This window comes from Pygoscelis adeliae, unplaced genomic scaffold (genome assembly GCF_000699105.1).
Source record: "Pygoscelis adeliae isolate BGI_AS28 unplaced genomic scaffold, ASM69910v1 Scaffold302, whole genome shotgun sequence".
In the NCBI taxonomy this organism is placed as follows: domain Eukaryota; kingdom Metazoa; phylum Chordata; class Aves; order Sphenisciformes; family Spheniscidae; genus Pygoscelis; species Pygoscelis adeliae.
The window spans coordinates 1,949,038-1,961,911 of NW_008824372.1; the positions used below are offsets into that span (position 1 = coordinate 1,949,038).

Consider the following 12,874-nt stretch of genomic DNA (forward strand, 5'->3'; position numbering starts at 1 on the left):
TAGGGAGGAAAACAGCAGCTCCATCAAAACACACTACACATGGGGTGGCTGAGGACAGCTGGAGTGAAAAGTCAAATGGCTTCTCTGTGTAAAAGCAGGGGCAATGCATGTCTTTCCCAGCCTGAGGCTCTCGGCACATCTCTTTGCGCACTGCCAGAGTGATGGCTTTTTACACAAACCAGTGCTCCAACTCTTATCACAGTAGCTCAGGAAACACCACCTGTAGACGTCTGAAATCTGGCCATCCACACAATCAGAGATATAGCTGGCCAGAAACAATGCCCTTATCAGCATAGGTCTGCCTGCAGCACTCACCCTTCCTGGCTGGAGGAGGCCACTCTGCCCTCTCACACTGTGCTCAATGTGTACCAGCTTCTGCAAGTTTTCCTGGGGGAGAGAAACAGTGTTTAGGAGACCACATGGTGACCGTTCTTTAGACAAGCAGGCAAACCTTCCCCCACCCCTCCTCACCATTTTATTTCTCTAAAAGTGGTATTACAGAATTAGGTTTCAGAGAACTGAGCCCAGGGATTTTACGCCCAGAAAGTCTTCTTCCAGCCTTACAGGTTTTATAAAACCTCATCACCTGCATTCATATCTGCTGTGGCCTTCTACACTCCTTTTACCTCTGATACCTCAGTTCACCTTCAAAAGGGCCTCCTAACTCCATATGGTATTTATACATTGGCCTCTTTGCTGACTTTCTTGCTCTGGGAACTAATAAACTGGAAGCAGAGACAAAGTACAGTTTCTGCTCCAAAGACCTGTGCATTAGTGGCTTGACACAGATAATCCAAAGCATGCTTTGATACTATAAGACTGTTGCTAGGATTATCTGGAGGTTTATATTCTGTGATAATGGATTAATGGCTTTGCAATACGGGATTTAGAAGGTTAACTAGTAAGCAGGCAATGAAGCTGCATCTCTCTTTTGATGCTTTAGAAAAATCAGGAAGTTCATTATCAAACTCTGATACTATTAACTGCCTACCTGGCCTTAAAGCACAGTCAGTCAGTGGGCATTGGCATGTGGCATGAACTTATCTATGAAGATGGTAAATAAGATTAATCTACCTAAGCCTGTGCTCTCATAAAAAAAGATGGTATTGGATGAATATACAAAGGAGGAAGGAGGGATGTCTACCTTTGCAATATTGCTAAAGTCTTTTCAAATCTCCTTCCATTTAGCAGGTGAGGCTGTTAAAACTGAGGCTTGTACATAGGATTCAGCTGTGGTTTTATCTGGTCAGAACAGTAGAGTGGGCTGCACAGCAGCAATGAGTCATCACCAGAAATGTCTAAAAATTAGGAGTCTCTTGTCTAAGTAAGTTAGCCATTGTATCCTAAATCCTCAGTTACACACCCAGATAAACTACAGTCTAAGGACCACATCTGACATAACTTCATGACCTGGCAGCCTTTGACTACAGTTTTCTGCTATGACAGATAATGGTCTGTTTTCCTATGCTCCATTGACTGGCATTAAGATACCCCTGGGCTTAGTTAGACTTGATTAGATCATACAATGTATCTGCCTGATACAAATCAGTGCTGTCTACAGAATCAGCTAATTAAAAAAGCTATCACAGATACCAGAAGGAGCATATCCATGTCAATATGATGGTCTGTCAGGGTAAATTTACCCTGGATTTCAGCTAACACAATTAATGTACCTACCTCAGCTTGCTTTTTGAGATAAGCCTGAAATACCTCCGTATGTTACTGCCCTGGTGAAATATTACACTTGTTTAGCATGATACTAAGTCTAGCTCTTAATCAGTAGCTGCATATCAAACATATGGAAACACGTACAATCCTTGACCAGCACAGGGCTGCACTGTGACCATGCAATATAACTGGCAGTTGACACATTTTCAAGAATTTCAGCCATCAAGTATCTCTTTTGCAATGCAGGAAGTAACAAATGAAAATTTTCAGGTCACTTCTAAAATACTATAGGCCAGCAAAATGGAAACAGAATGTATAAACTAATAGCACAGGAAATACCAGGGATCATGGGACAGCTGACATTTGCAAAAGACATTTGCAAAGGACTTTCCCATCACTAAAGGGTATTTTAGCCCTAGAAAAACTTGTCAAATTGACAGCTTCCACAATGGAAACCCGTTCTTCATCTGCAGAAAAGGCAGTGCCCTCCTGTGAGCACACTCATGGCCAATGCTAGTACTCATTGGGGTTTCTACAGGAGTGAGGAAGTTGCTGCAGCTCAGATACACCTCGGGTTTTTTTAGGACCACTGGCAGAGGTGCCTGTTGTAATGCTGACATTTGCAATATGGACATGTGTTCGCCAGGAAATGGACAGAGATGTATCAGACTCATTTCCTGTAGGAAGTCAAACAGCCCTCACATGCGAAGGACAGTGATTTATTTGGGAATGCGGGCAGCTGAGGGGGGTATAGTTTCCCTACTGTTCCCCTAAAATTCCCTGTTTATATCGTTTTCTTCATTCTCCTTAAAACGATCATTATCCTTTCAAATATCCTTCACAAGCTATGATTAAAAAATGAAAACAAAGCTCCACCCAACTAGTACTGCAGATGTGGGTGGCTGAAATCCTTCTCGGGCCGTTTTAGCAATGAACTGCAGCTTCCATCATATTATCATTATGTCTATGCAGGAGGAACACCTCCCCAAGGAATTCACCAGCTGTTAATAGCAACAATAATTTATAGCTCTTAGCATCTCAGGGCCTCTAACAGATTGTAGAAGTTCAGAGAGCAATACAAACCCTGCTTAGTTCAAGTAGTGAATGTCTCCCAGAGTTACAGATAGACTTAATGCCATGCAGTGATGGTATGTCTTATGCCTCTGTTTGCACATCTGTAAATTGGAAATAATATTTTCCTACTTGATGAAAATGCTGTGGAGATAGTTAATATCATAATGTGTCTGAAAATCCTCGGTTAATAGTTCCCAGGGAAAAACTGCTAGAGTGTTATTATCATAAAGCAAAAAAGCTAATAATGAATCATTGATATTCTGCAGAAAATGTAGATCATAATTCAGTGCTCCTGTCAGATTTTTGGAGTGTCGTTTGATGAGTTGATAAGTGGCACCAGAAATCTTCCTCCTTCCAGGTACATGCCAAGTCTAAATTAGTGCTTAGAACTTCAACCAGGTACATGACAAATTATTAACGCTCTATATCTTGAGTGGCATTGTTCAGTTTGTTCTGTAATTAGAGTAACTTCTTAAATTCTTTGCATTTTTTGAAATCTGAGAGAAAGAAAAGAACTGCTGGTTGTGGCTTTTGTGGATGGGATATTTATTCAGGAGGACAACCTCTGATTTAGCAGTATATTGAACTTTGATTCTCATGAACCTGTGCTTTCACAAAACCCACAGCATTCATACAGATGGGAAAGAAGGAAATTTTGTTTCATCTCTTCTAGGCTGCAGTTTTGAAAAAGAGCAGATGTGCTCTGATGATATGATAAAAAATGAAGTGTAAATATCTATGTGGAATTTGTGATGAAATTGTTCCAAAACAGACATTAATAATAGCAATTATTATATAGTCTGTGACATCTGTAAAACTCAGATGATATGGTGACATTCTTCAAATTAAAGCATGGCTTAGTGGAGATAAAATCATTGCATGGTAATGCAACACAGCAAATTTGATTTTGGCCACTTACATGTACTTCTAACTTCATAAAAGTATTCATACAAATCTCCCATAAATCTGAGTGAAATCTAAGGAAGCACAGGTGTCAGAAAAAGATGTGTGACCTTGATCGGTTAGGAACTGAGCTCTTACCGTTCTCAACCTCTAATACAGGTATCCATAAAGCTCTGAGATTACTGTGGAAGCTTTTCCCGAGTTCTTAGTTTTATGATGAAATATTTATTATTTTGGTACAAAGAATGCTTTAATAATGGAAAAGTATGATTATAAATTATTCGCCTGGGGAGAAAGAAAATCAGAATCAAACCTGTTGAAAACTTTGCTCAGTAAGTGCGTTTCAGAGTCATTCTGAAACGTATTCTGAGTCATTCTGAAATGTATTCTGAGTGGCCAGAATACATTTCTTTTTATGATAACTGTAGGCTTGTTAGACCACATCCTCCCTGCAATCTACATCTGTTCTTTTGTCTTGGTAACAGAATAGTGTAATTAACTACTGGTTATTGCTGTCAATGCTGAACATCACTCAGAATTAGTCTGTATGAACATCATTGTTTCCATCCACCTTGCTTTTCTGTTAGGCTTCTTTCTCTCTCCTTTCCTTCTCCTTCACGATTACATTTGGCTGTAATGCAACTACCATTTCATCTACAAAGACTTCCCTCCCACCTCCCAACTTTTGTCATCATCCTATCTACTATAATGGCTGATGACAAAATAGTTTGTGCTGATACCCAAACTATCTTTAAATAAAGCTGAGAGTAAGCAACCAAAGAGATCAGCGTAGCTGATGTTTTACACTCAGCAAAGGTGTTCAGGCTGTCTGCTTGCTGAAGCAGAGTGTGCTGCATTGTTTACACGATTCACGTTTGGAACTTTTCCTTAGCAATCAGGAGGAGTAAAAAAAGTGCTGTCTTTAAAATGAAGGTTTAAAGGTTTTGGGTTGTCACAGAGCCACATCAACACAGCAAATGGGCTGATATTGTATGAAGGGAGAATGTGTTCTGAGGTAGATGTGCCGGGATGGGGTTGGGGGTGGAGAAGCTTGGAGCAGAAAAGCAGAAATGGACTTAAACCAAATCAGTAGGTCCAAGCTTTTTTAGGTTTGCATTGAGTGAAAATGCAGATCTGAATTTTGAGTTTTGACCTTAAAAACCTTGAACTTCAGAATACTCAAAATCTTGATCTGTTGTCATGGCTTGAGATCATCTCTGCACAAAACCAGAAACCCACCAGTTGGCTTCATCTTGATCTGTGGTAATTTTGCCACTGGCTTCAGGAGAAGCAGAGTCAGAGCCTCAGTCTCAATTTCTATGTATCAGATGGGGAAGGAGGCAGATCCACGAAGACAGGTTTCTCTATTCAGGAAATAGTAAGTAGTTTTAACTACAACTTATTCCTTTCTGATACAAATATTAGAAGGCTTGGGTTTTGTCTGTCACTGTCCATGAGAAGATCATCACTGAACTTGGTGCTCTGAAACTGCCCATGAATACACGGGCTCCATTTATGTCCTTGGCACACATATCAGAGACATGGCTTTTAAACCTGAGCAGCAGAGATTTCCAGGTGAGAAAAAGTTGACATCCTTGGCTCCTGGGTTCATTTGCTGCAAGCAGATGCTTCCACTTCTCTGAACAAAGCATGAAGGCTTCGGTTTTAAAAGATGAGGCACATCTTCGGTTTTGACACGCTTTCATTCTTGCCTCCCAAGCTGTTGCAAAAAACATCCTTCATCTAGTTGACCTACTGTGTTTTTATCATGTCACACAGTCTGAATTCACTGCTTCACCCAATGCTTCCATTCCCCTGCAGCCAGAGGGCAAAGGCGTTAAAGGGAATATGCTGAGTCAGCAGTGCTGGTGCATAGCTGTAGTGGCCTCCAGCATGTGGCTTTCCCTAACAATTCCTGTGCATTCATTCTTTCAACCTTAAAATCCTACCTGAAAACAAACTCTTACTAAAAAGGGTTGACATTTCGTTTCTTCCCTTTACCTGTATTGATGCCCAGGTGTTTTTTCTCTTTGTCTCTTGAATTTCATGTTTTGGTGCCTGAGTGATTATTAACAACCCTCTCTCTGCTCAGTAAATGAAATAATAAAGAAGTGAATTGAATGCCATCTGTAATTAACCATAGGGAAGGATGTTTCCAATGCCAAAGAGATCTTTAATTTAGCAAAGGCACAGCAAAATCCCAGTGCAGGATGTTAAATTCAGCAATGTTCAAATGAGAAATAAAATGTGAAAGCTTCCCAAAAGATATGATACATTCCCAATCACTTGAAATCCCCGTGACCCAATGCAGTGATAAAATACTTAAGATGAGACATCTTTTGAGAAAGAAACACTTCAGTGTAACCACTCACTATTCGATGAAATGCAGGATGCCTGGAATGAGGTGCTTTGTTCTCTAAAATGCGTGCTGATGAACGCAAAACTCATAATAGTCAATATCTTCCTTAGGAACTGCATGTACTCCTTGGTAATCTAAATGCCTTGAAAAGAAGTGCTTAAAAATGGCAGTTTTTAAAATTTTGGGCTGTATTATGACTATTTTCTAGGTCTAACAAGCCTAGAGGTTTATCATAAAAAGAAATGTAATCTGGCCACTCTACAGAATTACTCTGAAACTACAGACTTACTGAGCAACATTTCATTAGACTGCGAAGACTGTAGGTACTTCTTTGTAACTACTTGAGCTGAATGCTAGGTCTGTGCAGCTAAAGCAAACATGGACCTCAGGAGAGAATTTAGCTGCAGGTGTGGGTGGCTAGTATGACAAAAAGAAAGGCACTGCCTTTAGTTATCACCCAGAGGTCCACCAAGTTGAATTCCTCTGGAACCTGATGGATCCCGTGTCTGACGGTCTCTCTGCTGCCTCCTATGCCTCCCAACGCTGCTTCTTACTGATGTCAATAGAAAACCCCTATCATCTTAGACAAAAATCACACCTAGATCCTTGGAAACAAATGATCATAAGACCAGCTATATGCAGGCTATCTTTGCCAGTAAATTAGGACTCTAATACCATGTAGCCGATAATAAATCACTGACCTTACAGAAACTGTTCATTACTTTGGGAAACTGTATAACTTATTTAGATACCTAAATCTGAATTTAGACATGAGCTCTAACCTGTGAAAGTCTTGGCCAGTCTATTTGTTTGTGTGATCATTTGCAAGACTATAAACCATGACCTATTCTTCTGAAGTACAATGGGATTCCAGAATTGTGGAAAAATTATGTAAATGAGTTCAGAATGTATCTTTGACAGTACATGTGTGATGTCTTCAACATTTCATATCTAAAAACATCCCAGGCTAGAAATAGAACCATGAAAATTCCCGTCTCTCACTTCATTGCTCCACATACCGTTTCAGCAACCCCAGGACGGAGAAAAACTTTGTGCTGCTTGTTACAGTGACTTACATCTTGTGCAGCTGCACTAAAGGGCATAGACCTACTCCATATCTGCAATACTGTAAACCAGATCTGTAAAAACCCTTGAGTCTCACCCTGGAGGAGGCTTCAGAATTTAGCAAAGAAAGATATGCATTCACTTCAGCAGATGTGCAGAAAAGACACTATCGATCAGGAGGGCATGTGTCATGGTAGGACTCACCGCTTGGAGCATGCTGTCGTTGGCTCGGTCCGTGATTTCAGAAACAATGAATAAGGCAGCTGAGGGATGAAGCAAAACAAACACCATAAATCACATAAAAGAGTAGGAAAATAACCCAAATCCCTTCTGTTTGCAAGGGCATCTTTAAAAAAAAGCCAACAACATCCCCAGCAGCAGCTCCTTTAACTTCTTTGGCACCTTCTTTGGCACCTTCAGAATGCAACTGCCCAGCAAATTTAAGACACAGCACAGTGCTGTCAGTTCCACTTCCCTTCATCATTGTCTTGTGTGAAACTCTGCATCATACATGTGCGTCATGACAAAGAGAGCTCATGAGGACCCTTTTAAGCACCTAGCATGGCACAAAGTCTTTTTGTGATGTTTTCTAGTTGCAGATTTTTGACAATTGGAGCTTGTGGTAGGGAGAGATTAATGTAACCCAGCTTTAGCCATCCAAAAGCATGGCAATCTAAGGCGATCTGTTTCCCCTTACTGCCAAGGGAGAGGACAGGTCATCCCTTTCTGGCAGAAGTGTGTATGAAGTGGTGACATAAATTAACACCTGGATTCTCCACTGGCAAATAACCTGGGCCAGGGCATGTTTGCTGGCCCTGAGAGCAGTGGCATAACATGGCTCAGGTCCTTAACTCAAATCTCTTCTCCTGTGGAACAGGGCATCCTATCTGTTTCTGGGCATAATATGGGAGCATGCCAGCCACTGCTGGCCAGAAACGTCACAAGCGTGTGCTGACCACAACCAAGATAGGCAATTGTGGCCACAGGGCTTGAGAGTCTGCCCTGGCCTTGTTTAAATTACTGATGTAGCTGTCGTCCCACTGTCAGTGACTAGGGTCCTAAATCTTGCACAAGACTCTACTCTTGGTCAGAACAGACTGACCTTCAGTCAGTCGCAGACCTCATTGTTATGAGTTGGTTTGGATTTACACTCAGTGTAACAGAGAGCTGAATTGGTTTCATTAATACAATGTTATTCCTGCTTACTCCAGCCTGGAAGCTACTCCCACTGAGGCCACAGCTAAACCTTGCTTTGACTTCAGTCGGAGTGAGAGACTTCTGCTTTATCCATCTGATGTGTTGGAAAGGATGGTGTTAGCAGCTGAACCTCTGGATTTGTTCTTGATTGTGCAGAACTGATTTTTATACAATGTCTTTCAAGTTTACTTAGGCTTAAGGAATCCAGAATACAGATATACAATTCAAACCTCCTGGGTTTCTCCAAAGTTCACAGAACACAGCAGGCATACCATAGATAATGGTACACAACCAACCAGGTGGAGCCATCCCAACTGACTTTACAATGACCAGGCCAAATACGGACAGAGCCAAAGAGGACTAGGATTTCCCCGATGACTGGGGCAGAACTACAATATTTGCACCATGCTTGTATAGATGATTTCTTCTTCTGTAAGTTCATTGTGTCAAAACTATAGGAAGTCCACATGTTTCAATGAAAAAAAGATAGGGTTCTTGCCCTAAATAATTTGTCTGAATTAGTAATCAGTTCTTACAGATCTTACATCTAACCTATTAACACAAAATCTTGAAAACAATCCTCTTCCATATACTACCAGTATAGATCCTGTACCTCTTTAGAAGTAGAGTTAGCAAAGCAGAATTTTTGTTCTATCGGTTTCATTTTACCTTGTGTGGCTTCATACTCTGTAGAATCAGGGCAAAGATTATTCAAGTAATCTGTAGAAAATAATCAAACACACACAGACATCCAGTAATCAGAATACAGATCCACATAATTTGTAGTGTTATTAGCTGGTTTGGGTTGGAAGGGACATTAAAGATCATCTAGTTCCAATCCCCCTGCCATGGGCAGGGATATCTTTCACTAGATCAGGTTGCTCAAAGCCCCATCCAACCTGGCCTTGAACACTTCCAGGGATGGGGCATCCACAGTAATGTCCTGAATCACTTTATTCCCAAATAATTAAGTGTATATAGCCTCTTTCCAAAGCAAAACTCATCTTTGACTGCATTCTGCTTTGAGAATCAATGCAAGAGCATTGATACAGATTTGGAATCATCACATAACTTGGCAGGTATAAACAAATGAACATTGCCAAAAATATTTCCTTCTCAGCCAAGAGAATTGCTGAGTAGCACCACTTTACAAATAATTGTTCTTCTAATGTATTCTATTTTCCCATCTGAATGAATGATGTTGGCTGTAATGACCGATTTTCTATATTTATAGTAAATTAATTGTATGCATTTTATAGATACAGGAAGGAGACTCTGGTTCTATACATGCGGTGTTCAATGATTACTACTGAACTCAAACCACATTCTGAAAGTAGGTTCTGTAAAATACACACAATATGACTTACATTTACAGGAATTATATTTGCATTATATACAAACTTTTAACCTGTCAGTTTTATTTGGACTACTTGCCTTGGATCATCTGTCTGTTCTTTGGGTCTTTACGCTTTTAATGACTGTAGTATATGAGTCCACCATTTTAAAAGCCTAATCCTGAAATACTTCATTCTTATCTTTCTGATGAATCCAGGCTCCTAAATTCTGCATGCAAGAACTAGGCCTCTGTGCTGAGAATGGTGCTGTGCATGGATATCCATTCCCTTGAATGTCCTATCCATATACATTTCTCTTTCTAGTGCTGAGCCCTCCCTGGCATCCTGAAATCTACCTGGCTTTTACATGCATTCAGGAAAGCATCTGCCTGTACTCAGTCAGGCAGGAAGGGGTTGTGTGGTGTTATCAGGCAATATTTAGTGTTCCTCTTCACAGCTGCAAGCTCTCTCCTTGGCTATGGACATTTAACTGAGTGGGCAACTACTTTTGGCTGTAGTGCAGTAATTGGCGATCAATATCCTCATAAAATAACCCTCCTTATCTGGTAGAAACATCCAGTTATGAACACAGAAGTACACCTGCATAATTTTTTTTTAGCTGTCTAGGGAATCTGAAGGACTGCGCTGTTCCAGACCCACCCTGTCCTAGCAGGCAAAGAGGGGCTTGGTTTCCTGAGGTGAAGAACTGAAGCAGTAAACCTATTTTCTGGAATATCATAATCCAGCAGAGCTTATCTCACTACACACAAAAGCTTTCATTTTCCCAGTTAGTGCCAGTACCTGGGACAAGGAGGAGCTCAAGTGGCTTCAAGCATAGATGGAATCCAGTCACTGGAGCTGCACTGAAACCCTTCCAGCTCTCTCACAAAATATACTTCATGTTTGCAATTTACCTTGTGGACCACAGAAATGGGCAGAGAAAATGGAGCATTGTGGGGGTATTCCTGACAAGGACATGCCAAGTCCGTTTTCTTAGATGCAGTATTTGTGTGTGTGCACTAAAAACACTGTAAGGATCATGTGAGACTACTAAGTACTGCAACCCACAAGTCTGGAATGTTGCCCTTAATGTAGACACACCCAGAGAGGGAAGCAAGTCAGAAAGAAAGTCCTACTATTGGCATGTGGTGTTCATTTGTATTGCTCCTACTAAAAAAGCAAAACCAGCTGTGAGTTGCATCCTTGATCAAAGTGTCTGGAGCAAGATGAAACTGCTGCTAATCTGTGCTGTGAATAAAAATTTCATATGGTTCTGCTGCATTTATAGGAGTCCCTTCTAATATGCTGTGCCCTTCATTGGCTGTTGAGTATGGGCAGGGTTCATGGCTTCCTTTTTACTGCCCCACGCATAACTCATCTTGCATCCCTCTCCACCCGCACATATACCTACTCCCAAGGCATTTCTCCATCTTTATGTCTATGGACCTCTGCTCTTTTGTGTTCTGATCTAACTAAATTACTTGACAACACTGAGATTCATTGTTACATTTCACCATTTCCTTCCCCAATCAGTTCATTAGTTACAAACCTAAACTTTACAATTCTTTCTAGGGGCCGCATTCTGCACCAGTGAGCTTGCTCCCCTCACAGGCTCAGACTTGCTGGATTTGCTGTGGCTTGCAGAGAATGAGCCACCAGAGGGAACATAACCCCCTTGGAGAGACTCCAGGTCGGAGTGATATATATGGTCCTGAATGTAAAGGGAAGGTGTTACTATAAATGTAAAATCTGTAAATGTATTGTTGATGTAAATTTGGATCTCTGCCTCCTACAATACAGAGAAATTGGACTGGGATTTTGACTTAAACTTATCACTAGCCTTAGGTGTACTGTACATAGGGCTTAGGGTGCAGTACTGGGTACAACTGCTTTGTTGATGGAGTAGAAAGAGATGGTACTTGCCACTGTCATACAGCATGCAGTGCAGAGTCCCCTTGCTGGGGACTACTGTCCCCTACTGTCTCTGATAATTGCCCTTGACATAAATAAAATCAAACCTGTTTGCTGGCAATGAGGCTGAACTCTGCCTCTCCTAATTCAGAGAAGGAAAAAGCCAAGAAGGAATGATAAAAGCACCTGACTTTTTACAGTTTTTTGCGACCTTTCAGCATGGTTGTGCTGAAGAAATGCCTGCTCCTTCCCAGGCTCCCTGACATTTCCTGAATCCTGTACTAAGCATATTGAAGTTCCCAGGAAATCCCACACTGCCTGAGCCCTATTTTAGCTGTGTTGGCATCAACGTGTGGCACAGTGGAGGCACAGAACATCATGGGAGGGTTTCCACTGAGTACCTTTGAGAGTGATTTTACTGACCTGTGAGCAGCACACGATACTGGAAGACACGCTGCACCACTTTCAAAAGCTGGTGTTTCACACTCTGAGGGCTGCTACCAGAGCTCTGCTGTCCTCAATGGAAGGAAAAGGAAACACAAAGATCAGGGATATGTGAGCTCAGCAGCAAACTGTCGTCTCCACCTGATGTGTACTATGAAAGTTTGCTACCAGTTGCATGCACAAATTCCATTGAACCATTTCCAATTGACCCAGCTTGCTAGGGGGTATTGTCTTTGTGACTATAGAGAAGCACTGTAAACAGTTTGTTTCCTATGGCATCATTCACAAATAGTTTGGACTCAGAGGGAAAAGGGAGGAAAGCGAATACCATTTAGAAGGTAAAGGTTGGATAAAGATTTTAGGGTGGCATTTTTTTAGGGTGGAAGACAGAGGTATCAGATCTCAACGAAGCTTGTCATCATTGTTCCTTTTTTGGACTGAAAGTTTCTTCTGCCTGCTACTTTTTAGTATCTTACTTCAAGACATGAAATTGAGCAAAATACAGCAAAGCATCTCCCTGTGATTGAGTTTGAATTGAATGTCCAGAGAGTGTTTACAAGAAAATAAAGTGAGGTTGTGATCTGATTTAACACACACATGGACAAGAAGTAGCATTTTTCTCTTTACCCTTTAGATTCAACCCATGGCATGTCACTGCATATTGGGCCCAGTCAGCATGGGTTTATGAAAGGCAGGTCCTTCTTGACTAACCTGATCTCCTTGTATGATGAAGTGACCCACTTAGTAGATGAGGGAAAGGCTGTGGATGTTGTTTACCTGGACTTTAGTAAAGCCTTTGACACGATTTCCCACAGCAGGCTCATGGCTTGGACGGGCGTACTCTTTGCTGGGTAAAAACCTGGCTGGATGGCCAGCCCTAAAGAGTTGTGGTTAATGGACTTAAATCCAGTTGGCAGCC

At 41.3% G+C, this 12,874-nt stretch overlaps 1 protein-coding gene across 1 annotated transcript in view; it reads right to left on the minus strand.

Annotated features, from left to right (window-relative positions):
* FGD5 (FYVE, RhoGEF and PH domain containing 5) overlaps positions 1 to 12,874 on the minus strand; it is a 108,231-nt gene that overhangs the window by 27,196 nt on the left and 68,161 nt on the right. The window contains exons 8-11 of the mRNA XM_009320119.1: positions 11,935 to 12,022; positions 8,936 to 8,986; positions 7,274 to 7,332; positions 316 to 387 (exon numbers count right to left, since the gene is read on the minus strand). Coding sequence (XP_009318394.1) covers positions 316 to 387; positions 7,274 to 7,332; positions 8,936 to 8,986; positions 11,935 to 12,022 — 270 coding nt within the window. The remainder of the gene's footprint in view (positions 1 to 315; positions 388 to 7,273; positions 7,333 to 8,935; positions 8,987 to 11,934; positions 12,023 to 12,874) is intronic.